The sequence below is a fragment of the Anser anser genome (genome assembly GCF_964211835.1).
Source record: "Anser anser genome assembly, chromosome: 8".
Taxonomy (NCBI): Eukaryota; Metazoa; Chordata; class Aves; order Anseriformes; family Anatidae; genus Anser; species Anser anser.
In genome coordinates, this window is record NC_139728.1 from 21,562,749 (window position 1) to 21,588,407 (window position 25,659).

Sequence of the window (25,659 nt, forward strand, 5' to 3'; positions counted from 1 at the left end):
TTCTCTCCCATTTAATATTAATGGTAGCTGGTAATTGTTAGTCACCTGAGGGCGAAGGGCATGATAGGTGGGTTCTGTCTTCTGCAGTTGTCCTCAGGTAACTCACGAACGAAGATTTGCCCCACTCCGGCCTGGAAGCACTCTGCACACTCACTCAGAGACCTGCACGTGGTTTGCAAATCTAGAGGCTGACCTTTGTTGGCACCTTGGGGCAAACCTTGCCATTGTATTGGTGAAATGAGACTGACCCAGAGCCAAGCTCAAAAAGGTTTTCATCTCTTCCATCTGCTCTGATACCTAAAGGCGCACTGGGGCATCTTCCTCGGTGTTACCTTTGGACCTCCAGGTTTGTGTCTTCATCTAATTCTTCCTGGTCCTCCAGGAAGCTGAGAGTGTTAAATAACGGTGAACTGTTGGTAGGGGTGGAAACTGAGCCCAACTGAAGCTGCACCAGCAGGCATCTGGGGGCTCTGTGATGGTCCCAACACCTACAGCTTCATTCTTGTGGCTATAAGAAGAGAGCAAGCGGCATGCGAGGCATGGCCCTGGCTGGCTCCCTAAACACGACCCCATCCCATAATCCGACTGCCAGGGTCCTCCAGTCTGAATGACTGACAAATCTTCAGTGTTTAAGCCTCGAGAGCAGCTGCAGGGAAGCACTCCAGCTCCACCCTGAAACCATCCCTGTCTTTACAGAGGAAATGTAAACATTGACGTCCTGGGTCTGGAGGTGCCACGTGTGTGTGTGTGTGGCATATGGGATCCTCCCGGAGACATCCATCCATCCCGTTCCCTTGTCTTGTGTCTGCAGGGGGAAAGGGTCTGCGAGGAGCGTGCGCCCTCTCAGCAAGGTGTGTCACTGATTTACACTTGAGGCCTGCTTGACATCTCCCTGGACACCCTTGAAACCCTGTGACTCATCTCTGAGGAATTTGTTCTGATTACATAAAAAAAAAAAAGCCAGCAAAATACACTTGCTTGCTCACAGCTGGGCGGAGATGCCTCTCCCATGCCAAGACTGAGGTGATAAAATCTCTGTGGAAATGCATGTGATTTTTCCTGTTGCTCTGTGGGACCGATGGCTGAATTTCCAAGAGGCGATCAGGCAGCCTGGGTGTACAGTTTTGCTTAGTCTTTGCTTTCCCCGACGGGGTAGAAGCCCTCAAGGTCCCAAACAGTGCTGTTATTGCTACCGCAGGAGGCAGCTGCCTCCACTGCTTCTTCCAGCATCTCAGACTCCCAGGGGCTGGACAGACATTTCCTGCTCCAAAGGAAAAGGCTCCACGAGGAGGCAGATGCTCTGGAGCTTTATCTGTGTTACCGTTCAGGGGAATGGATGCAGTGATTAATCCCTTAGGGCCCTAGCGTGGCTGCAAAAGGCACGTGGATTCTCCTGCTCTTGTGAGTGCCCGTGGGAATAAATTTCTCCGGTTTATACCTGGGTGGTTTCCTTACCCCCGGTCCTGGGGGCAGCACAGTGTGCTCCAGCTGGTTTCTGCCCTGGCAGGCCTTGTAGGGGAGACCCTTTTCTGCTCATCAACATGCTCTGGAGAGCTGGGAGCACACTGGTGTGATGCTTTCAGGCTGTGAGCTGGAAAATCAGCACTTGCAGTGCAAAACTGCATCACAGCTCCGCTGCCCAGCACCTTCTCCCTTGGTCTGATCTTCTCCCCATTGCGGCTGGAGATGCGAAGTCCTGGCGTGCATTTCCATGAGGGTTTTCTGGGCGCTGTGACCTTGCTGCTCTCTGGTCCGTTACTGGGGGACTGCTGCTCGATAGACCTCACGCCATCATGTGAATTCTCACAAGTCATTTTTTAGCTCTGATCCTTCTTGTTATAACTTACAAAACGCAGAAGGTCTAAGCCTGTCATCTCCCTTCAGTTACTATTTTCCCTATTTCCAGTAACTTGTAACAGCTTTCGACCCTTGGCTGCTTCCCTGAGTGCTGTACAGAAAATGAATGAATCCTTGCCAAGGTGTATGCTCACTTGTTTCTGGTTTCGTGGTGATGAGCCGTCAAGCTGATTTTTTTTATAGTTTATTATATTTTTATTTCTTGCCTATGTCCTGTAGTGCTTCCTGCCCAAGTACTCCATAAAAGTGTATTTTTGTCACAGGTCACTGTCTCCTGTTAATGTAGGAGAAGTGTCAGATCCACTGGGAACGTAAAGAAGGAAACATGGAAATGGAGGCGAGGAAAAAAGGAATCGTTTTAAAAGGGAGCGAAAGTTTTTCAGGATTAAAAGAAAATGAATGAACCTGCCTGTGTTACAATACAACTTCACTGCTAATGGCAAAGCAGGTTAGTGTTTCAGGCAGAAATTACTGCAGGATGGGAAAGTGACAGTGTTTAGAGTTGTAAAAACATAACCGAGAGCAGGAGGCTGTGTTAAATCATGAGAACGAAGCACAGCACCAGCTCCCAGCATCCTTCCTCTGCGTGCTCGGCCCTGCGACTGGCACCACACAACGCCTTCCCCGCACTCACGGCTGATACAAACGGGGAACGCGTGCTTGAAAGCCACCCTTATCGGTCCGGATCCCATCTGTGGCTGTGCCGGCGGTGCTGCTGACTGCTCTCCTGTTCTCTGCAGCCGCAGATCAAGCAGCAGCGCCGCTGCTGTCAGAGGTGTCAGCTCCTTTGATACAGCTGTGCCCGGCACCTCAGGGACTCGCTGCCTGACCCCAGGGGGAGCCTGCCTTTGATGGCTTCTTTCTGATCCCTGGCTCCGCTTCCCCTGCAGGTCTTTGTGGGATGCTGGAGGACACCGGCTCCTAATGCTTCTCATTCAGGGTGTGTAAGGGCTGTCACAAGGGCCGGGGAGGTGGGCTGCAGCATGCCGTGACACACAGCTTTGTCTCTGTCTCTCCCTGCCAGCAGCCACCTCTCACAATAATCCGCAAACATCCAGTTTGGATTCTCGGCCCATAAAGGCACAAACAATAGTGCTTTATCATCATCTGGACTCTCTCTGTGAAGCCGCCCTTTGCATTTTAAATCAGGGAAAGTTGCTTGGGAGGGGGTGACGGGGCTGCTTCAGGCCTCCAAGTACCTAAAAGTTCGCGGTAGCCAGCAAGAAGAACAAAACTCCTTTGAAAGCAGGGCAGATGTCTGGCCTGGTGATTTATAGGCTGAAAACACAGCTATTCGAGCCTGGCTGATGAATTGCCATCGGAGTACAGGGAATGGTGCGGACTGAAATGGAGGTCAGCTTTGGAGGGGGAGGTTAGGGGCTGGGGCAGGGGGACCTCTGAAAGGGCAGTGCTTTTTCTTGGGGCCCGCGGTGATGACTGATGAGGTTTATACATTTTTGCCTTTGTTTAAAAGCCACCTGTTTGACAGCGTTTTGGCGGAACGAAGGCCTCACATGCTGTTCCTGTGCGTAAGGACTGTGTCTGCGTAATGCAAATCTAGGAAAGATTGATGGACTAGCAGTCACGACTGCAGCACAGGTATTGCATTGTTTGGTAGGACAGAAATACGGTAACGCTTTCGGGGTGCCACTGAGCCCTAATAGCAGCATGGATAAAAACAGAATTAAGGTTTGGTGAGGATCTCTGTACGACAAAGCGTTCAAAGATCTTCAGAGGCGCGTAGAGCCCAGCTGCTGACCCCAACGTTGTACACAGCCCTCTGTAACGGTGCTGGGTGCTGTCAGAAGTCAGCCGCAGACGTCCATCAGAAGCCAGCGTTGCTGTCGAGGGGGGCCAGGTATTGCCAGGTGTCACAGCTGGCACAGCTCTTCTCACCAACCTCCAGGGGACGAGGAGAGCTGGTGGCCTTCCAGAGCTGATCTTAGCAGGCATGGAAACCTTGCAGAGGGCCATTAGAAATAGCCTTTGGTCAAGTGCCTTTGTTGTTAAATTAAACAGAAAGGCAACAGGAGGTGCTCTGTAACTCAGATTTTGTTTCCAAAATGGAGTTTGATAAGAGGAGAGTTTGATAAGCTGAGTGCTGGGGCAGCACTCACGGGGGGTGCTCGGTGGAGCTGGGACACGTGTGCACATGCAAGTCTATTTAGGTTTAGCCTAGGAGAAGTGGCTACCAAAAACAGATGCACAGAATTGCTCATGGACTCATTATAGAGGGGAACTTTTTTTTTTTCCTCAAAAATGCAAAAATTGTCTGCGATTCATGTTTGTAATAAGGGGAGAACAGACGGGAAGAGGTTTGAGATGAAGCTTTGTAAATAACTTCTTCAGAGTGATGCTGGAGGAGCAGGAGAAAGCATCAGGCAGAGGAGACTTCAGCCTGTTGGTCGGAAAGGACAGAGATAAAGCAAAAACCAGCAAAAGTCAGGCTGAATTAGATCTCGCAAGGGAAAATAAAACAAATACTACACGGTCCCGCTGCAAGCAAATAACATCGAAATGAGGAAAGACTTACGAGGGCTGTGGCATCCAAGAAGGTGAAGGATGTGGAAGGCATAGGGATTAAAGAGTCCAAGTGGGAATTGTGTGAGTGAACACGTTACCTCTACAGGGGAGATGGGGTGAACATGAGGGAAAGGGCGACTTACGGTGGTAAGTTCATAGAAACAGAAAATGACTGGGTCAGTAGTGAAAGGCAGGAGCTGTTCGAGTTAATGCACTAGGTATGAACGCCTGAAAGATCCCTGTCCCTAACGCCCGCGGTGTTGAGCCAGCTAAGCTGCAAGTCCAGAGGAAAAGGTCTTCAATAAATCTGTTAGGTTACATGTGGTTCCGTGGGATTAAATTATAGTGGGTATAATACCTTTATTTCCTTTCTTCTTCTTCCCCAATATGGGGGGATGGGATCGAGGCAAGGAAAATAATCCTGTCAAATTCAGAGCTCCTAATCTGACCTCAGAGGTACTATTCAAGGACTACTCAGAACTTCAGAGCAAAGTTTAAATGAAAGAATAATTCAATCCTGAAAGCAAACACAACATGGATTTACCAAAGGCAGGTTACAAAAACTAATTTAATATCTTTATTTGATTTTTTTTTTAAATCGTTCCAGGGACAGAGGAAGTGTAGTAGATCAGTCGTCTGAAGTTCAGTTAGGCGTGTGAAACTGTGCCATGCAAGGTATTATTAGTTAAGCTTCAGAAGCTACGGTTTGGTGCAACACCTGTATGTGAACAGGCTCTGAAGAGGAAAACAAAGAGCAGCACTGAATGGAGGGCTGGGAGTTCCCCCAGAGGAGGTCATGTTCAGTATTTGCATTAATGATTTTTGGCACAGGAGGCGGTGGTGTGCAAGTTGAATTTGTGATGATATAAAGCCAGGTGTGGTCAATACAAAGGAAGATCAAAAGACCATCCAGGAAGAGCACGATCACCCTCAGAACAGGAGTGAACTGGATGGGATGGAACCTAATGGATGAATGGAAAGTCATTCAGTTGGGACAATAACAGAAATTTTTATTATAAGCTGGGAAAGCATTATTTGACAATGACAGAGGAGGGAAGTGCTTCGATGTGTACTAATAAATTAGGGGATAATTCAGGACGCAAGGCTATTACGGTGGGGAAAAAAAGGCAAATGTAACTCTGGGAAGACTCAAGGAAAGGACTCCTGGTAGAAAGAGAACTGCACAAGGCAATGGTGAGCCCTTTTCCTGCTTCACCACAAGTGAACTCAGAGTAAATAAGGACAGAGGGAGCAACTGCACTTCTGAGAAATCTCCCAGTTTTCCTAGGGGAGCTGGAGAGCCTGTTTTGGTAGGAGAAGAAGAAAGCGTGGCTTCTTAGCTTGGTAGAATGAAGGTTGAGAAGAGATACAACAGTTCCCTGTATATGTATTAAGAACAAGCAAGAGCTAAAAGAGCTGTTTAAAATGTCAAGTTGCTGTAAGAATGACTGGGCATAGAGGAACGGGGAGCGATTCTTTCTTAACCATGAAACAAGAGAATTAAGAGAATTAGCAGCAGTGGAGGCTGGAAAAGGAGCTCTGGGCAAGGGATGTTGCCAGTGAAGCACCGCTTCTTGCTGCTGCTGTGGTTTCTGTGCGGGTTTTTGGGGAGAAATGCTGCTGACTTGCAGAAATGTGGAGGATGTAACAGAACTGAGAAACCTCTGGCTTTGCAACCTGCTCTTTTCCTTGAATGCATTCTTTGTTGACTTCGCTCTCATTTAATTTCCCTGTATTTTATGGCATTGCAACAGACTTGATAAGACGAGCATGCTCTGAAGCTGAGCCATTGCCCCACTTGTAATTGACTGCAGATGGTGAGCTTACCTTCCTTGTGGGTTGGCCTCTGAAACATTTTCTCAGTCTTAAAACACTCCACTTGGCTTCTCGTGAAGGGACAGAGGATGTTTTGTGCTTCCTTGTGGAATCAAGAAGAAAGGAGAGGTGGTTCTGGGGCTGCTGCATTTGCATAGTCCTGAAAGGTAGCTTTAACCGATGATAAATTTTGGTCTAATAACTGTGACCAAACGCTCATACATCAGGCCCACTGCCACCCCCTGCGATGGACAGCTCTAACAGTGTGTGTGCTGGCAGAGCGGCTCTGCTGCTGCCGCCACTGAAAAGAGCAAGCAGGGAAAGACCCGAAGCAAAGGAAATCCCAGCCGCACCCCAAACAACAAGAGGGGCTCTGGAGCTTCCTGGGACGTTCATTAATCCGGCCACGGCTCAGACGAGCTGCCCGTTTGTTCGCACAAGCAGGAGCTGGACCGAGCGCCTGCTCGATGCCAGCAGCAGAGCAGCGAGGGCAGAGCCCCTCTGCCAGGTCGCAGGAGCAGCAGGGGTGTGACGCGTGGTGACACAAAGCTGGAGGTGGCAGCGCGTGATCCAGGCTGCTCTGCCCCTGGCTGGAGCTGCAGGTTCACAGGGAAATAGCTGGACTCTGCTGCTTGTGATGCTGAGGTGTAGCTTCAGGGCTTAGGGCAGGAGCTTTGTGAACGTAAGCAATCCTCCCTGGAGGATTAGGAAATGAGGCAGTAACGGCTCGGTGTGCATGGGAAGAGAGTCAAAGCAGTCAGAAGGGACAGAGAGCCACTTGCCAGGGCAGCTAAAGCACATCCAGTATCCAAGGGCAGAAAAAAGGCTTCTTTGCTACCATACTATCAGGAGTAAATCACTGGTATTGTGGCTGCTTCATGTAAACCTCCTCCAGGTGTGGGTTTTGCTCACGACACTGCATAAAATGTCAGAATTAGCACTCTGCCAGCACAGCCCTGTCCGTGGGGTTGTGGGTGCCAAAGCATCGCCTGTCCCTTACCACTTGTTGCAGCTCGGGACACCGCACCAGCTGAAAGAGATGGCCGGGACACCTCGCCCAGGAGCACGGTGACACAGAGCTCCTCGGCTTACCCAACAAGCGGTGACAAATGCTTGGTGTGATGCAGAGAGCTTCCCTTACAGCAGGTACAGCGGGCTCCTGGCCCCAAAGTCAGGGGCCTGCTAAAGGCTGGCTTTTTATGAGACCACCCCAAACCCTGTGCCCGCAGCCGGCAGCACCACGCACCGGGTTCTTCGCAGCGAGCAGTGCGGAGCCTGCAAGGCTCAGGATCCCAGGCAGGTTTTGCGGTGTGTTCTGGTGCCTTTCCCCTGTCGGCGGCGATGGGAGCGAGGTGCCTGCCTCTCCTTGGCAGTTTTGAAAAATTTGCTCCGGATCTTCTCCCCCCTGCGGCCGCCGGCGCAGGAATGCAGTCTCCTTCGCCTGATTAGCTCTGTCTGTCAGTGGGGCGAGTCCCTCTCCTGCAATCAGTAACCCGAGCTAGTGTTGAAGACATGCCTCATGCCTCCTGTCGGGTGGAGCAGCACCGCACCGAGCGCCCTGCTGGTGCTCCTTGCGGGGGGACGAAAGCCTGTTCCCCTCCCTCTGCGGTCTCACGCCCGACCGCAAAGCCTTTGAGGGTACAGCCACAGCCAGCAGCAAGATACAGGGATCGAGTGGGAGGCTCAGTTTCCCTTACATGTGGCTTTCTGCTTGGAAAGAGGAATTTGTGGCAGTGACCAGAGCTGAGAGCAGCCTTCGTGCTGAACAGCCGAGGTTTACACGTCTTGCCAGCAGCCTGGCGTGTGGTGCAGGAGAGCGCAGTTGTAGCGCTCAGCTTTACCATCCGCCTCCTGTACTTAAATTCCTTCTCCCTTGTACCTTTCATGCAGGCAGATTTCCTCCTGCCGTCAGACAAGGTGCTTGCATGTGGCCTGAGCCGATGTTTTAGGTGGTTTGAGTTTGCCCAGACGTGGCCGCTCCCCGCTTTCTGTACGTACCGAGGGGCACAAGCAGCTCGTATGGGTGAAACCAGTTGACCTTTGCTGTGTGCTGAGGCAGAAGGGCACGGAGGAGGGATCAGCTTGTGCTGTGACATCTCGGGCACGGCCAGGCTCCCTCGTGCTCCAGGTAGGCTTTGAGCAGCAAGCCAGCCAGATACAAGCTGCAAGGGTGCTGCAAGGCGCGGAGCTCCTAGCGCAGCCCCGGTGCCAGCAGACACCGCTCGCTGCCTGCTGGCAGCAGCACATGCGCCCTTGGCTGCCTCTGCCGGCGCTGTGTGCTCGTAGCAAGGGGCTGTGCTGTCGGGAGAGGCACTGCTGCGAGGCAGGGACCGTGCACAGGACCCCCAGGTGATGTGCCACACGTGGGAGTGCCTCCAGCGCGCGGGGATCCTGACTCTCCTGCTCCGAGGGACAGGCGCGTGCGGCTCTCAGTGCTGCTTCTTAAAATTCATGTTTGTTTTTTTTTCTCTTATGACCCAGCTTTCTTCCCAGTGCCGTTTTTCAGTTTCTGCTTTCATGCTAGCAGAAGCCAGACGCTGAGCTGTTTCTTGACATTGTCCCTGCAGTTTACAGGCAGGGTCTTCTGCGTTTTCAGTCTCACGCGTGGCCGTGCGGTTACCTGTGCTGGTGCACCCTCGCAGCATTCGAGTAACCAGAAGTGAAAAGCTTCTTTCGAACACAGGTTGCAAGATGAGACCTGCCTGATCTCTCAGCAGCTTTAACTGTCATAAATCCTGTGCGCTGAGGGGACAGCAGTACGAGTGCAGAGCAGCACTCAGGAGAGGAGAGGCATTTCCAAAATGTACTGGAGATCTAGCGAGGGACCGTTGGTCCCTGGCACCTCTTGGCACCAGACAGGACACCCACAGGTGACAGGACAGCCACGTGCACGTTGTGTGTGCGAGACACAGCCAGGGCTCTGCAGGGAGGTGCCACGGTCTGGCCGAGGGCTCTGTACTTCGCTGCTTGAAGCCATTTCTGGGATGTTCCCATCGAGGTATTTTATCATGGCCCACATCTTATCTAGAGCCGAGGTTACCTGCTGCCCAGAGCACTGTCCTGAAGACGTGGATTCCCGTCCTGGGATTCTTGTCTCGCTGGGAGATTTTGGGGAAAGTCGCTTTGCCCTGCTCTGTCTTTGACACACCAAGTGCTTTACCAGTACCAGCACAGCGGGGCGATGGCAGATCACTGCTGAAGCCTGCAGCAGGGCACACACCGGGGGGGCTGACAGCAGCTATAGCAGTCCTAGCCCTGAAATGCCTGACTCGGAGACGTGCCCGTCCCGCCCTTCGCGCTGTATTAGTGTGACCTTTGGCATCTGATTTCCTCTTGGTAGGGCTAGTGGAGGCAGGAGCTGGCCTTAGTGAGGCTGGTCTTGGGATGAGCTAGTTTTCCAGCTCTGCTGGCTCTATCTAGATAAGAGAAGGTCCTTGGTCTGCAAGGGCCCTTCTGGTCGGCAGCAGGCTCTGCCTCCTTGGCAGAACCCCGTGCCAGCTGGCGGCTCCCATGATGTGGGGCGGAGGAGCATGCTTGGCCAAGGATAGCTGCTGACCTTTGTCTTCCTCCTTTCCTTCCAGTCCTGGACGCACAACATCCAACGGGAGAAGGAGTTCCTGCGGAAGCTGGTGAAAGCCCGAGTCATCACCGACCTGACCAGTGGGATCTGAGTGGCTGCAGCCGCTGCCTCAAAGGGAGGAGAGGAAGACGCACGCTGCAGCTCTGGGAGCAGGCACTGGCAGCCCCCCGCAAGAAGCCCGCTTCACTGGAGACACACAGAGATGCCCGGGTGCTCTGGGAAGGCCCTCTCGCATTGCTAGTCTGCAGGAGGGCAGCATCTGCTGCCTCCGGTCCTAGAGCTGGCAGGAGGAGGGCAAGGGGCTGAGCGGGCAGTTCTTGAACTCTGCATTGCAGACGGATCTTCTGTATCCAGAATTAAATGGGAGAGACTCAGGAGAGAGAAGGACGGTTTGTGAATAAAACAATTTGTGCCAAATGGGAGGTGACGCTGCCCCAAGGCAGCGGTGCCTGAATGTACAAAGTATTATTTTTTAAAGAAACTCTGCTGGAATCATACTAGAAATACCAAGGTGCAAAGCGAAATCTGCTTGTGCACAGCCCTGCGAAAAGCTCGGCCTCGCCTCGCTCCGTCTGCATTGTCGCTGGCCTCAGACCTTTCCCCGGGAAAACAAATCCGTCCAAGACTTCAGTGTTGTTGGTGCTGCTATAATTTAAAGGGAGGATGGCTTTCCCTCGTTCTCCACTTGGAGCTTCGCGTTGGAGATGAGCATGGGTTTGTTTTTCTGCACTTTTCCTCGCTTCCTGCGTAGAGGCAGCAGCAGCCACTTAACTCAGCTGTGTTCTCCGTAGCCGCTTGTCCTGCCCCGACTCTGCCCTGACCCTGGCGTGGAGCAGGGAGCCGGTGGCTTCCTCTGCCTGCAGCAGCCCCTCACCGCCATCCTGCGTGTCACGGCGCTGCGGAGCCCACCTCGCTGTGCTCAAGGCTTCCAGGCCTCTTGGGCTGTGCCTGCTGTGCAGGGCCCTCACCGAGCCGGTGCAGATCGGTGTCACCGCTCCTGGACAGCGCCTCGCTTTGCTTCTGTGGGGGAGAGGAGTGATTCGTTGTTTGGAAGGAGGTCAGATGTTGCGTGGATATCTGAAGCTTTGCAGTTTAAGAGCGGGCTGCCGAAGATGTTTTACGTTCCAGACTCGACTGTGTTCCCTGATCCGTGACCTCAGTGGTGGTGGAGCCTGCTGGCAAGGCTGGGGGCCTGCTGGGAACCCTCGCCTTCTGCTTGGCCCCTGCTCACTTCATTTCCAAGCTCCTCCTGTGCTGCTCGAGCACTGCTGCTCCTCCTGCTCTCAGGAGCACGTCCCTTCCTTTGCTCTCTTGGTCCCAAGATGCAGTATTTGCACATTTGATTTGTATACGTACTTCAGAGGAGCTGGAATAAACTGAGCAACGTGGCTGAGCGCGAGGACAGCGGGCTGCTCTCGTCCACCTGGAGAGCGTGGGCAGAAGAGGGATTGCGGGGGGAAATCAGGTGGAAATGGGCTTCGAGGCAGGAGCAGGCCACCCTGCGCCCACGCGGGGCACCATCCCGAGCCACGTCCCTGCGCATCGAGGCCACCGCGGGGGTCAGCGGAGGGGATCTGGGAGCTGCTCCCTTCCTTTCCCCTTCCATTTCCCTTCCCCTGTCCCTCTGGCCTCCCAGCTGGGTGATCCCTGCTCCCCCCCAGGTACGTGCCTGCCCCCAGGATGCTCCGTGAGGTTTCCAGCCCAGAAAGCTGGGGTTTTCAGCAGGTTTTTGACCATCTGCTGTGGCAGATACTCATTTGAATGTTCTCCCCCAATTTTTTATTTTTTATTATTTTTTTTTTGCTCAAGGGACTGGAGGTCCTGGTGGGGGTGCCTGGGCTGGACCTGGCCAGGTCGTGGCACCTACTTGGTGCTTGAACTGGGTCTTCAGCTGCTGCTGGGGAAGCCCTAGGGCACTGAGGGAGGTGATGGGCCCCATCCGTACGCTACAGGGAGCGGAGATGCCAGAGAGCAGGTAGCTGCAGCCAGGAGGAGGAGGGGAAGAGCCTTCGGGGTCAGTGCTGGGCTCCTCGCTACCCCCAGAGGAGCTGCGGAGGGAGCACCCCCATGGAGACAGCAGAGCATCAATGCGATTTATTCCATTATCACTACAACCTCACAGGGCACTGTTACCTTCTAACTCACCGTCTCCGGGCCCAAGGCCCCTGCTCTGCTTTCCCTGGCGTCCCAGCTCCCCACGCAGTTGGGGTCAGGTCCCGATGGGAAGCTGTCCCTGCAGACCAGGGCGTCTCAGGCTCAGGTTGCGTGGCTCAGGGTGGCTGCGGTGGGTCGGGACACCTGCAAGCGGAGAGAGCAAGGATGGAGGTGCTGGGGGACCACGGCTCCCCCGTGTCTCGCTGTCCCTCTTGACCCAGGACTCTCAGCAAGGACATCAGCGGGGCAGGTTCATCCACGGAGCATCCCACGGCCAGGCCCTGCGGGTGATGCCGGTGTGCGCCCCGGCCCCGGGGCGGCACGTGGCGCTGGGACTGGCTCCTGGAGGCCTCTCCTTGGCTGTCTCCTCGCGTGCACCTGCAGCCACCTCCCGCCCTCCGAGACGCCGCAGCCCTGCCAGCTCGGAGCGGTGCACGCGGGTCAGAGCAGGGTCAGTGGGACGGATGCGAGTCTTGGCCTCTCCCTCGCCGTGACTCACCTTTTCAGCTCGGAAGGGAGAGCCCAGGGGAATTCTCCACGGCCTAAATATAGAGCGGGGTTGCCTGACGCCTCTGCCGCGCCGCCGTGCAGAAAGGCCAGCGGGGTGGCAGGGAACCCGCCTGGAGAGGGGCTGGGGGAGCGCGAGGAGGTCGGGGCCGGGGAAATCCATGTGCCGGTGGGAGCCAGCTCCTGCGGTGGGGCTTTGCTCCTGCTGCTGTGGGCAGCGGGTCTGGGACACCGCAGCGCTGCTCCCCGGTATCAGCATCACCCAGGTCAGGGTTGGCCGTACCACGGCCTCGAGCTCACACATGCTGAATGGAGGCAGCGCCACCAGGGAACGTGAGGCCGCGGAGGATCTGAGCCCGGCATCCTCCGACCAGCACCTCTGGGTCTTCCCGGCTCTCCTTTCTGCCGGGAGGGAGACGGGGAAGGTGGCAGGGCAGGGCTGGCTGGGTCACACCGGGGCGGGCAGGCTGGGGACGGGCAGCACCAGACGAGGGCTTCCAGGTGGCCTGGTAAGGAGGCAGCCGCCACGCTGAGCTCCGCCGGCAGCAGCGGGGCCCCTGCGGTTGGTCTGAGCATGCATCGGGCGCGGTGACCCCCTGCCACCCTTGGGTGCGGGTGACAGGGCCACCACCCAGCCTGTGGTCTCACACAGGGACCTGCTCCGAGGGCCGGGGAGCTCGCCAGTGCTGTACCAAGCTGAGATGTAAGAACTCAATGAGTTTTTAAAATTAGTTTTAGTTTCTGCGTTGTTTTTTTTTTAATTTTCCCTCTAGGTAGGGAGGGCAAGAGTCTTGCAGGCTCCTCCAAGCCGGCTTATGTCACATCAATTCAGTCATATCACAGAAGCAATAAAGCTATCAAACGAGCTTGGCTGGCCTCTTTCTTTTGCTGCCTCTGGCCATTTTTAGGGGAGGCAGAGGGATTCCCCCGCTCGGGCTATCCCCAGCCTGCTCCAGCTGTTGGCTCCTCCAGCAGAGCACCCCGAAGGCACCCGCTGATCCCAGGGGCCTGGCGCTGGGGCCAGCAGAGGGCTGTGCCCCTCCTGCCCGGTGACCGAGGGGATGGGAGAGGGGCGCGGGGTGGGTGCACGATGTGTCGGGGGGCAGCAGCCCCCTTGTACACGCGGGGCTGGCCGTTTCGAGGTGGTTTGCAGTCCACCTGTTGAGCTGTGGAGGTCACCCAGCCTCAAACCACCGCATCCCCGTGTCCTGCCGGAGGGAGCGACGGGGGCACCGCGGGGACAGGCTCTGCTCACCACGCAGGCACCTCTGTGCCCCTCTGAGCTGCGGCGGCGGCCGTCCCAGCTGTCCTCCCCTTGTGGCGAGCACTCGAGGCACCAAGCCAGGGCTGGAGGGGACAGAGAGGGCCCTGGGACCCTCGCTCTGATCCTCAGCAAAGCACACCGTGCCTGACGTTGGGGCACGTGGAGAGGAAGCCGGGGTGACGGCGTCCTCCCTGTGACTGCCTCCCTTTGGGCCTCTCTCGGGGACTCCCCGGCAGCGGGGTCACTTCCAGCCGCTCACCGCCCCGCTGGGTGTGGCCCCGGCGAAGGCAGGTGTCCGGCCAAGTGACCTTCTCGCCGCCGCGTCCAGGAAGGAAGCAGTTTAGGAAGCCGGGGGCTGAGGCCGTGACCGACTCCAACACCTGCCGGGGGCCGGGAGGGAGGATGTGACCCCTGCCATGGCCCCAGCGATGCTGGGGAGCTTCCAGGGCCGTGGGACGAGTCAGGGACGGTTTCGTCACTCAGGGGAATTGGGGGGGGGCTGCTTCCAAGTGGGTGACAGGTCTGACGGACACGAGGGGTGGCCTCCTGCCAGCGCTGGTGGGACGCTGTGGAGGCGACTGCCTCCCGGGAGCACGGCTGCAAGTTACGGACCCTTAGTTAGAGAGGGGAGCGGCTGGAGCTGCTCAAACCCCTCTTTTCTGCTCTCCTTTTCCAGACCCTGAAGGAGCAGAGCCACCGCTGCCACCCCCGCACATGGCACGTACCCGAGCCGGGGAGCAGGGCACGCGGGGACAGCCACGTTAGCAGAAGCAGACGCTTGGTTCTGGTAGCAGATGTCCCCAAAGGAATCACGTCGCCACCGAGACAGGGACAGCGCAACCGGCCGGCCCGTCTGTGTCACAGCTCTGCTCCCCGCGTGCTTGGTGGCGAGCTCCGTCCTGCCGTCGGGCTGGAGCACGTCAGCCCTGTCCTGCCCCACGCCTGGTGGCACCTGCAGGGACGGACGTCAGGCTGGGATGGCCGAGGGACACGGGGACAGCCCCAGCCCTGTGGGGCCGGTGCAGGCGGTGCCTTGGGAGGCACCAAACCAGCCGCTGCCAGCAGCAGCGGGGGTTCAGGCACTGCGCTGGGCAGTGCCACCTCCTGCCGCTGTGGTGCCACCAGTGTGACATCCCAGGCAGCGCAGCAGCAGGGTGACATCTCCAGGGCCAGAGGAGGGAGCCAGGAGCCCCAGGTTTCTGGGGTATCAGCCACAAAGGGGGCACCCCCAGGAGGGCACGGAGGGCAGGCTTTGCACAGCCATCCTGCTACAGGACTGGGGACGCTGTGGGCACCACAAGGGGTCCCCTGGACACCGCGCTGTGCCATGCCAGCCCCAGCATCGTGCCCAGGGGCAGCTCCTGGACGAGCCCTGGGGACATGAGGGGACACGAGGCCCAGCCCAGCAGCGTGCAGGGAAGGTGGGAGGGGATGGGGCACCCCGCCTGGGGCACCTTTGGCTGTCACCAAGCCCCGCAGGCTGCCTGCTGCGGAGGGCAGCCCCTCTTGGGCATCTCCCCCTGTGTGGACACAGCCGTGGCCAGTCCTGGCCCCGAAGGCATGGCCAGGGGACCCGGGGCAGGACGTGCCACCCACGGGGAGACTGTCCAAGCAGGCAGCCCCCTTATATTGGCCTACTGCCCTGCGAAGCAGAGGGTCCTGTTCCCTGACCCTGTCCCTGCCAATTCCCCACCCCAGGGCCGCTCCTGTGCCCCCAAACCTCCGCTGGGCTGAGGCAGCAGGGCTTCACCCCTGGAGCAGTCCAGGGGAGCAGTCCCAGGCCGCAGCAGCGAGGCAGCGAGACCCCCACACCACGCGCTCGGCCCTCTTGGGGTAGGAACAGCACCTCCAGGCCCTCTGCCACCCCGCTAGCAGCACCGGGGACAGCTTAGCCACCACCCCCCTGGGCCAGCGCATTCCCCGGCAGGTGCTGCCACGGGAGGGATGCGGGAGCTGTCATCCTGCGAGGGATAATCCAGCAAGACGAGGCCAGGCCAGGCTGGGCGGCCGGCTCGCACGCGCTCCTCCAGCCCTCCCAGCCGCGGGGTCCGGGCGGCGGGGAAGCCGTCAACAGCGCTTTGGGATCGGGGGGCAAGGAGGGAGCCCAGGCCAAGACCCCAGGGGCTCCCCGGGGCCGGCGTGCAGCAACAGCGTGGCTGCTGGCCCTGCTCCAGCGAGGGAGAGTTATATAAGCCCGGGGAGGCTGCGAGGCGCTGCCCGGGCAGATGACACGGCCGGCAGCATCCCGGGGCGCGCAGCCCGGCCAGACGCCTCCGGCCACCGCCGCGGGCAGGGCCCGGGGGGCCAGCGAGCCATGAGGGCTGGCCCCGGGGGGCTCGGCCGGGCTGGGCTGTGCCCCCACGGCCAGCACCGGCCAGGGGAGCACGTGTGAAGTGAGGCCGAGCGGAGGCGGCCCTGGGATTTTGGCACATTCGCAAGGAGCACTCGAGAGCCCCACGATGGACGTGGAGGGCCCTGGGCGGTGACGCAGGGACTCGCACGGGCACGGCTCGGCTCGGCTCGGCTCGCCAGCCGGCCCCCATGTCCCCGGGGCCTGCGACGGCCCCGGCGGAGGGAGGCAGGGAGGCGGCGGAGGTAAGGGGGCCGCCGGCGGGTGGCCGGGCCCGGGGTGGCCTCGGGGGCGCAGGGGCGGGCGGGGAGGCAGGGCGGGGAGGCCGAACTCCTCCTCCGCCGAGGCGCACGGGTGGCCCGAGGGGGGCTCGGGTGCGTGGGGTCGGTCCCCGCTGCTCCCACGCCGAGCCGCGGGGACCCCACGGGGCCGCGGGGGGGGCTCCGGGGGCTCCCCCCGACGCCACGCGGGAGGGTGCTCCGTGGGGCCGCGTCCCCCCACCCCAAACCCTCCCTCGCCCCGCACGGGGTCCGCGTGGGGCTCCGTCCCGCTCGGGGAAGGGCTGAGCGCGTGGCCCCGCGGGGGGGGGGGGGCCCGTGTCCGTCCTGCCTGTGCTGCGACCGCGCTGTCGGGGCAGCGAGCCGCCCGGGGAGCCTCGCCGCGGGGCGTCCGTCCGTCGGTCCGTCCGGGAGGGCTGTCCGGCGGCTGTCCGGCCGCCCGGTGCCGGTGGAGGTCCCGGTGCCGGTGGAGGTCCCGGCGCCGGTGCGGGTCCCGGCGCGGCTCCCGGTCCCGCCGCGGGTCGGGGGGCGGCTCCCGGTGCTGGCGGGGTCCCGGGGCCGGCGCCCTCCTGCTCCCGGGGCGGTCCCGGCTGCGGGGCGGGCCGGGGGGTCCCGGTGGCGCTCGGGGAGCGGTGCCGGTGCCGGTGCCCGCCCCGCCGGTCAGGTGACGGCGGCTGGAATTTGACACCGGCGGCGGCGGCGGGAGCGGGATGGAGCCGCCGCTGCCCCGCACTGCGCGCCCGCCCGCCGGCACCGGCACCGGCACCGCACCCCGAGGCGCACCGGGACCCGCACCCCCGACCCCCGAGGCGCAGCAGGAGCGGCACCGGGAGCGGCACCGGGAGCGGCACCGGGAGCGGCGGCGGCGGGAGCCGGTACCGGTGCCGGCGGGGCAGCGCCGGCCCCCGCCCGCGCCCCGCCCCGGCGCGGCGGCGGGGGGCGGCGGGGAGCGGAGGCGATGCGGGGCGGCGGCGGCCCGGGGGATGCTCCCCGCCGCGGGCACGGTGAGTGCGGGCCGGGGCGGCGGGCGGCGGCAGCGGCCGTCCCAGCCCGCCGGCAGCCTACGGGGAACCGGGGCGGGTGGATGGGGGGGAGGAATAAGGGGGGTCCGCTCCGCCGCCCGCCCCACCGGCAAAACCCGCGGGGCGGCGAGGGGGGCCCGGACCACCCCCGTCACCCCGGGCAGGTCCCGGCCCGGCGGCTCCCGGGGCTGCCCGAGCCCGGTCCCGCGGGGGGAAGCGCTCCGGAGCCGCGGCGGGGAACGGGGCTGCCCCCGCTCGGGCCGGGGAGAGGCGGGGACCCCGCCGGGGGTGCCCGGGGACACGGGGCCGGGCTCGCCCGCCCCTTCTCGGGCTCACCCCTTCAGGCACGTCGGGGGGGGTCCCTGCCCCGGCTGCCCGGGGCCGGCCGGTGAGCGGGGCAGGCAGCTCCCGCCGAGCCGGGCCGCCCCTGGGGAGAGCCCCGGGACCGGGGCGCGGGGACCGGCGCTGCCCCCGGTGTCCCCGGGCGGCCGCGGCTGCTTCCACGCGGCGGCAGCTCCTCGTTCGTGGGCCCCACGTGTCCGGTACCGGCCTCCCCCGGCCCTGTGGGGCAGGTGCCAGCCCCGTGTCACCCGTGGGCTTCCTTTGCGACCCCTCGCAAGTCCTCCAGCGCGGTGGGACGCCGGCCCTCCGCCGGTTCCCGGTGCTCGCAGGTGCCCGGGGAGGTCTCCGGGCATGGCCCCACGCCGCCAGCGAGGCCCGGCCTTATCCCCGGCCTCAAAGAGGCCCCCCACCCCGGGATGCTGGGACCCTCGTTCTGGGGATGGGGCTCCCCAGCGGCCGCCACGCAGTGTATGCAGGGTGCGCACCGGAGCCGTCCCCGCCCCGTTCCCCCCGTGCACCGGGACGGGCCCCAGGGGCACGGCGCTGCTCAGCCCCGGGGGGGGGGACGCGTGGGTTGTGGGGGGGCTGACCCGTGCGAGGGCAGCTCCTCGCGTGGACCGGCCCGATCCCGACCTGGGAAGAGCTCCGGAGCCTGGTAGCGGCCGGCCGGGGCTCTCCGAGCCGGGGCAGGAGCAGATCCCACCCGGACCCCCTCCAGGAGCCGGGGCTGCGGCTCTGGCATCCCCGCGGGGCGCTCAGGACCGGGCCCGGCTGTTCCCCGTTCCCCCACCCCACGGGGGTGCGCAGCCAGCGCGGGGCCGCGCTGCCGGGGGGAGGCTTCCTTCGTCCTCCCGCTTCTCTCGGCGGATCCCGGGGCCGTGCTGCCGCCGGCTGGGCGAAGCCCGCAGTGCAGCTCGGCCCCGCCGCCCGGCCGCCGGCTCCCGGGGCAGATGCGCCCCGCCGGGGCTGCAGCGCCCGGTGCCCCGCCGCCGCCCGACGGGGCGGGCAGGGCGGCCCCGCCGCCGGTGCCCCCGACGGGACGGGGCTGGAGGAGCGGCAGCCCCGCAGCGTGGGCCCCAGCCGCTGTGTCACCGCCTGGCCGCTGGCCCGCAGCCCGCGAGGGCCCCCGTCCCGTCCCGCTGTGCTGCTGGGGCCGAGGGGCCGCGGCGGGGCGGTGGGAGCGGGGACGGGGGGCCCGGCTCCTGCTGGCGGGGCCACGGGACCCTCGCCGGGCCCCTCCGGGGGTGCCGGCCTGGGAAAACGATGACCTGGCGGCAGCGGCTGGCGCGGGGCCACGGGCCGCCACGGGAGCGATGCGCTGCGTGGGCCGTGCTTGGCCAAGCTGCGGCGGCTGGCGGGGCTGGGGGGCCCGGTGCCAGCCCTGCCTGCCGTGGGGCCGCATCCTGCCCGGCGCATGGCACGCAGAGGAGGTTTGTGCGCCCGGTGGTGCCTGCCACAGCCCCTTGGCGTGGAATGGCTGGGTGCCACCCACGCAAGGTGGCAGTGGGTATAGCAACCGGGGCTTGGGGCCTGGCGAACATCCCCTGAGGTGCTGGGGGTCAGGGGAACTGGTTTTGTCTCCCCACGCCAGCAGTGCCCCAGTTGCTTCCCCTCGCTCTTCGGCCAGCAGCGCTCTCCTCAGCATATCCCGTCCAAACTTTGCTCCACTGCAGGAGCACCTGGGATTTGCTGGGGTAAAGCCATGGAGGGGGCAGGGGGAACCCCGCCACTGTGGGATGTCACCAAGCTCGAAGGGGACAGTCCTGTCCTGAGAGGTGGGGATGCAGCAGCAGACCAAAAGCTGGGAGCCACCTCTGGAGGATCCAGGCTTCCCCACTCCATGCTTGGGGCATTGAGGAGCGGGGGCTTCCCCGCACCCCACACATGTGTGGGTGCAAACTGGCGCTGTCCCTGCACCTCCCAGGGGCCCACGGTGCGAATTCCCCTGTGTGGCGGGGCCGGCGGGCACTGGGTAGTGTCATTGGGGTGAATGGCTTTGGAGAGCCCAGCGTGGTGTGCTGCCGTGTCCCCATGGGACCTGCCTGTCCCACCCCTCACGGCCCCGTTCACCCATCCACGGGCTGCTCTGGGGCCGCACGCCCCAGCTCCCAGCGCTGCACAGGCAGCGTGCCGGGGAGCCAGCGCGGGGCCGGGGGGTGGCCGCACCGGGGGACCCTGCGCTAATGGATTTGGAGTTTCCAAGGTCAGGCTCCCACCGCGAGCAAGAAAAACATTCCCAGGGAAGGGCCATGGGAAAGGGCCCCCCCCGCGGCGCTCCCAGTCCCAGCAGCTGCCTTACGGCACAGCCTGGCATCCCGGGCCACTCGCGCGAGGAGGCGGCTGCGTCCCCCCGAGGAGAGGTGCCGGGCAAAGTCCCTTCTGCCAGCATCTCCGGGGAGGGAGACATGGGGGGGCGTGGGGGCCTGGCCATGCAGGGAGGGGATGGGAGGTGTTGTGGGGTGCTGGGGGTGAGGACGGCATGCTTGGCAGTGGAGAGGTGTGCCAGCTCCCAGCTGGTTTGATGGCCTCTCCTGGGTGCCACCGGGGTCTGGGTGGGCAGGGAGGGGTGCTGTCAGCACCAGCTGCGGGTGCCCACCCTGTGTGTGCCGCACAGGCACTGACCCACACCTCTGTGCTTGCAGCCAGCATGGAGCAGCGAGCGGGGCCACCAGAGCCAAGACCTGCAGGACCCAGCACGCATCCGCAGCCCAAGGTGAGCCCAGGCCTGGCCGCCCACAATGGCCAGGGCCCCCTGTCCCTGTCCCCATCCTCATCCCTGAGCCCAGAGCTCACCCCGCTGTGCCGTGCTGAGTTGCAGGAGGGGACATTGTGGGGTGTCCTCGCCATCCTCTCGCTGCTGGCCGGGCTGGCCACGGGAGCCCTGCGTACCCCACACTGCAACGAGACGCTGGATGCGGCCCCCACGCTGTGGGACATGGCCACCGCCAGCCCCAGCGCGGAGGACGGCGTGGAGATGCCGCTCGCCTGGAGCCAGCTGCACGGTGCGTGTTGGGGCAGGGGGGACACCCCGGGGCTGGGGGGACACCGTCACACGTGGGATGCACAGCCCGGGCACGGTGGCCCCGAGCACGGGGGAGCTGGCTGGGTGCAGTGGCACTGGGCTGCAGCGGGTGTCAGATGGGTCACCGCAGGGGACGTGTGGGCTTGGTGGTCCTGGGAGGACAGGGGTGATGGTGCCACCTTGTTTGCCCGCAGGGGACAACATGACAACGGGGGCCCTGGGTGCAACGGAGCTGGCGGAGGACCTGCTGCTGCGCGCCGAGCGCTCGCCGCCAGGCACCGGCAAAGCCAAGAAGGGGCCGCGGAAACCCTCGCGGGGCGCCCGCGGGCGCAACTGCCACATCCGCAACCTGATGGTGAAGGTGCGCGACCTGGGCCTGGGCTTCAACTCGGACGAGATCGTGCTCTTCAAGTACTGCAGCGGCTCCTGCCACCGGGCGCGCAGCAACTACGACCTGACGTTGGGCAGCCTCCTGCGGCAGCAGCTCATCGTCCCGGGGCCGCAGGAGCGCATCCTCAGCCACCCCTGCTGCCGGCCCACCCGCTACGAGGCCGTGTCCTTCATGGACGTGCAGAACACATGGCAGACGGTGGAGAAGCTCTCGGCGGCCGAGTGCAGCTGCATCGGCTGAGGGGGGGCTGCCGGCTCAGCCCCGGCTCGACGCACGCTGGCAGCCCCCAGCTCGTGGCGCTGGCACCCGGAGGAAGGCAGGAGGGTCCGGTGCCCCCAGTTTTACGTGGCCACGAGGGACCGAGGCAAGCTGGAGTCGTGACAGGGGGGGTCGGCAGCAGAGCCCCCTCCCGCTCAGTGCCAAGCAGCCGGTGCCACCGGCTCTGTGGGGTCCTGCCTGGGTGCACCCCTACATGGCTCGGCCCTGGGAGAGGAGCCGGAGCGGGACGGAGCATCCCCACCGCCCTGTGCCCTGCCTGGACTGGTGCTCCCACACCCCTGCCAAGCATCGCCCGGGCTTCGGAGGGGGTCAGGAAGGGGCACCCCGGGGCTGGGGGTGGCCAGAGCCACCCTGCGGGGAGGGGGTGTCCCCAAGGGCAGGGGCGCAGCGGGGCCAAACCGCACCGGCATGGGGCAGCGCCCGGTGCTCCGCAGGGCACGGGCACCCCCGGGACCCCTGCCCGGCTCCGAGCGGGGGCTGCAGGGTCCCTCCCCGCGGTGCTGCGGCACTAAACTATTTATTACTCTAAATTATTTATTTATTGTTCTCGAGCGGCAGCTCCTATTTATGACTTTGGGCCCGCGGGGGCCGGGTGTAATTTAACCCCAGCGCTGATGTGAAGCCCTGGGGCTGCGGCCAGCAGCGCCCCGTCCCCATCCTCGGGCTCCTCGTGCCCCCAACCCCTACCATTTTTATTTTTTTTTTTTGTGGGTTGTTTTTCTATTATTTGTAAGATTTGAGGATAAACTCTATTTTTGTACAGCCGCCTTTTCCCGTAGCAATAAAGCGATGGGCCGCGCGTCCGACCCCGCTGCTGGCTGCTGGGTTTTTTGGGGAGGGGTCCTCGTGCCGGGGGGGGGGGCGGGGGGGGGCCGCTCCAAGGGCCGGGGCGGGGCGCGGGGCCGGGACTACGGCTCCCGGCGGGCGGCGCGGCCGAGCCCGGCCCCCGGTCCGCCCGGTAGGGGCGTGCCGAGCCGAGCCGAGCCGAGCGGGGCGGGAGGGAGGCGGAGGCGGGTCCCGGCGCCGTCCTGCGCCCGCCGCCGCCGCCCAGCGCCGCCGCAGCCATGGAGCGGAGGGCGGAGGCGCCGCCGCAGGGCCTCGACTTCACCGTGGAGAACGTGGAGAAGGTGAGCGGGCAGCGGGAGGGGGGCTCGGGCCGGGCTCGGGGTGGCACAGCTCGGCTCGGCTCGGCTCGGCTCGGCTCGGCACGGCCCGCTCCGGTGCTGCGCGGCGCGGGGTTTCGCTGCCCGGCTCGGCTCGGCACGGCTCGGCACGGCTGTGCTCGGCGGCCTCCGTGCCGAACGGAGCCGCTCCGTGCGCCGGGGAGAAGCCGCCGGGGGGAGGAAGATGATGAGGCAGAAATGGGAGCGGGAGGAAGGGGGCGCGCAGCCCGCGGGGCGCGGGGGGCGAGCGGCGCCGCACCGGCAGCGTCCCCAGCAGGCGGGGAGGGCCCTGCTCGGGGGAGCTTCCTCGCCCCGCAGCGCCTTCCTCACCCCCCAGCGCCTTGTTTTAGCCCCCAGAGCCTTCCTCAGCCCCCCAGTGCCTTCCTCACCCCGCGCCCGTTCCTCCCTCCCCGAGGCTCCTCCAGGGTCCCCGAGGTGGCTGCGGGGCGAGAGGGGCAGCCTCCGGGGTGCTGAGGGCTGGGGTGCTGGCAGCCGCTGGGGAGAACTGGGGTCTGGTGGGGGCACGCTGCTGTGGATGAGTTCCTGCTAGCCTCCCAAGAACCCGAAATCCGTCGTGGAGAATGACCCGAAATCCGTCGTGGAGACCGAGCGGGGTACCCAAGGGGCAAACGCTTCCCCTGGGTGATGGTGGAGGTGCTGGGGCAGGTGAGGGGCGAGCAGCGAGGGAGCTGTGCTTCCTGCAGCCGCCTGTCTTATCAAGCATCCGACACCTCGATCCGCAGCCGGGTCCCCAGACAGCTAGCGGGAATCCCAGCGTCCTCGTTTTTCCTGGATAAGAATAGCCCCAGCTTCCTGCCAGAGCGGTGCCCACGGGCCCGCTGGCGGGCGCATCGCCGGCGTCCCGCACCCACCCCTACCTGGCCTGGGGAGGCGTCAGACCACGAGCCAGGTCTGTAACCAGGCACTGGTTCCTTTGTGGCCGCAGGTGACAGAGCCCACCGGTGACACCGGGATGGAGCGCAGCCCTGAGGATTAACCCACGTCTGCAAAAATGCCCCATTAACGCTACCTTCTGCAGCTTAACCCTCGTACAGTCAGGGATGCTGGACATTTTTTCCCCAGATTTCCTTCTCCAGCAGGCACAAACCACCTCTTTGTCTGCACCAGCCACGAAGCCGGCACGAGGAGGGTGGGCAGTGCCCGGGGGGCAGCCTGGCGCGGGCTGTGCAGAAGCACGGCGCTCCCTCCCCGCGCTGCGCCGCATTCGGTCTCCCGACGCCGGGGAGGAGGCAGATCTGCCCTCTAGGATGCTTCGGCTCCCATCCCCCTGCCCGCCCGAGCTCTCGCAGTCGCAGGCTTTGCCATCGTTGGTTGACGTCCCCAGGAGATGCAGCTGCAGGCCGCGGGGGGGGCAGTGCGGGCTGGGGACAGGGAGGGAGAAACGTGGGGTGGGACCTGAAGGAGCCCAGAGGCTGAGCATCTCGGGGCCCCCCCGTGTCGCTTTTCAGAGGGGGGCGGCGGGGTGTTTCTGACACAAATCCTGCAGAATTCGGCTCTGGCTGGGGGCTGGGCAGGTGGGAGGGCGGTGGGCAGAGCCGCCTTGTCAGAGTTGGTACTGACAAATAAATGATGTTCCGCCGGCCCGGGCTTTTCTGCCTGTCAGATTTTGTGCACGGCTCTATTAATAACGTTGAATGCTGATTAGAGTCGGGGTTCGGCTCTGCGCTGAGTCAGTCGGTGTGAGCGCTGGGGCTGGAGGCAGAACGAGGGCTGGTTATCTCTTAGGGCAGAGGGTCAGGGCGTCTCCAGGTCCCCATGGTGGAAGCCATCCTGTGGCCATCATACCCGGTCTCTGGCCAGGCAGTGCCCATCTGATGGTTTTAGAGGAGGCCAGGCGTTGCCCATCGCGCTCTCCTGATGCTTTTAGAGTAGACAATTCCCATTTTTGGAAGGCCCATCCAGACCCCCTTGTTATTTCTTATGCGGATGTTGGAGGTTTTTGCTCTGTGTTTTCCTCCCGGAGCTCCCCCTCGACATGGAGGAGTGAGGCTGCGCGGCGGCAGAGCCGTTCTGCTCCGGTTGCTGTGTCAGGGCGCTCAGGGCTCTGGCCTGCGGCCGCTTCTTGTTTGCTGCCAAGCCTGACCTAGATGCTGCTCTGGCTTAAGCACAAGGAGAGCAGGCTGCGGCCGTGCCGCGCCGACCCGCTGGGCATCCGGGGGCTCCGGGCTGGCACCGCTTCCCCATGCACCTGCCGCTGAGCTGGAGGAGCCTGAGACAAGGCAAGGCTGAGCGATCCAAGGCCTTCGGGCTTCGAGGGTGGTTTGCCTCCCCGGGCCTAAACGGTGCAATCTGGCTCTTGAACTGTGTGTGCTTTTCCGTGCCCAGGGCCATCCCCGACTTGGCTGACAGCCTGGTGATGGGCGGCGGTACCACGGGGAGGTGAAACTCCTGCTGCGGTGCGAGCTCTGCTCTGTTCAGGGTGGGTGACAAATGCTCGGTCTCTGCTGGCTGTATATGTCTCACAGGAGCAGGGGAGGCTGTGCTGAAGGACTTATGCCTTGCAGTTTGGTCTGCCTTGGGTCAACATTGGTAGCACCTTCCACTGCAGTGGGGTGGTAGAGGCAGGAGGAGAGGGATGAGACCCTCTTCGCCTGCTTTCAGTGCAGCTGAATCTGCCGTAGCAGAATCCCCCTTTTTGAAACAAGAGGGAACCCAGGGCCTTTCTGGGGGAATTTCCCTATTGCAAGCTCTAAGCTCTCCCTCTTTTTTTTTTTTTTTTTTTTTTTTAGGCCTTCCAGGTTTTTCCTCCTTTGGCCTACCTCTCATCCTCTGGGGTGCCTCACTGACATCTTCTCCCTAGCACATTGAAAGGCTCAGGGGTGCCACGCTGCTAGATTGCTGTGCACCTCTCTGGAGGTGCCTGACGAATGCCCAGCACCTCCAGCAGGACAAGGAGGTGGCGTGTGTGGAGCTGGTGTCCAAGTCCGCGGCGACCAGGGGGTGGCTTTGGGGGCTGCTCGTGGGAGATGCTGAGGCTGGGTGAGGTGGCCGCTGCCAGGGCTGCCTTCACCCCAGGAGAAGGGGGAAGAGAAACCCAAGTGCACCTGGTTTGTTTGGAAAAATATTATTGACTGTCTTGTGATACCTGATA

At 62.4% G+C, this 25,659-nt stretch overlaps 3 protein-coding genes across 21 annotated transcripts in view; all 3 read left to right on the top strand.

Moving 5' to 3' along the window:
- ST3GAL3 (ST3 beta-galactoside alpha-2,3-sialyltransferase 3) overlaps nucleotides 1–13,302 on the top strand; it is a 180,295-nt gene extending 166,993 nt beyond the window's left edge. For all 15 annotated transcript variants that reach the window (XM_083845538.1, XM_083845541.1, XM_083845539.1 and 12 more), the window contains one exon: nucleotides 9,777–13,302. In XM_083845538.1, the coding sequence (XP_083701664.1) occupies nucleotides 9,777–9,866 (90 nt within the window). In that variant the 3' untranslated portion in view covers nucleotides 9,867–13,302. The remainder of the gene's footprint in view (nucleotides 1–9,776) is intronic.
- A 2,852-nt stretch (nucleotides 13,303–16,154) lies between these two features.
- Nucleotides 16,155–22,197, top strand: ARTN (artemin; the record flags this gene model as incomplete). 4 transcript variants are annotated; one of them, XM_083845528.1, is made up of 4 exons in its annotated part: nucleotides 16,155–16,295; nucleotides 20,335–20,405; nucleotides 20,511–20,694; nucleotides 20,909–22,197. In XM_083845528.1, the coding sequence occupies 3 exons, from the start codon at nucleotides 20,340–20,342 to the stop codon at nucleotides 21,343–21,345; spliced, it is 687 nt and encodes a 228-aa protein (XP_083701654.1). In that variant the 3' UTR covers nucleotides 21,346–22,197. The 4 variants fall into 4 exon arrangements, with proteins under 4 accessions (XP_083701654.1, XP_083701653.1, XP_083701652.1 ...); XM_083845527.1 differs by lacking the exon at nucleotides 16,155–16,295 and adding an exon at nucleotides 17,185–17,332; XM_083845529.1 differs by lacking the exon at nucleotides 16,155–16,295 and adding an exon at nucleotides 19,760–19,895.
- Nucleotides 22,198–22,346: 149 nt separating this feature from the next.
- The window catches only part of IPO13 (importin 13), a 28,055-nt gene continuing 24,742 nt past the window's right edge, over nucleotides 22,347–25,659 (top strand). For both annotated transcript variants that reach the window (XM_083845938.1, XM_083845939.1), the window contains exon 1: nucleotides 22,347–22,511. In XM_083845938.1, the coding sequence (XP_083702064.1) occupies nucleotides 22,449–22,511 (63 nt within the window). In that variant the 5' untranslated portion in view covers nucleotides 22,347–22,448. The remainder of the gene's footprint in view (nucleotides 22,512–25,659) is intronic.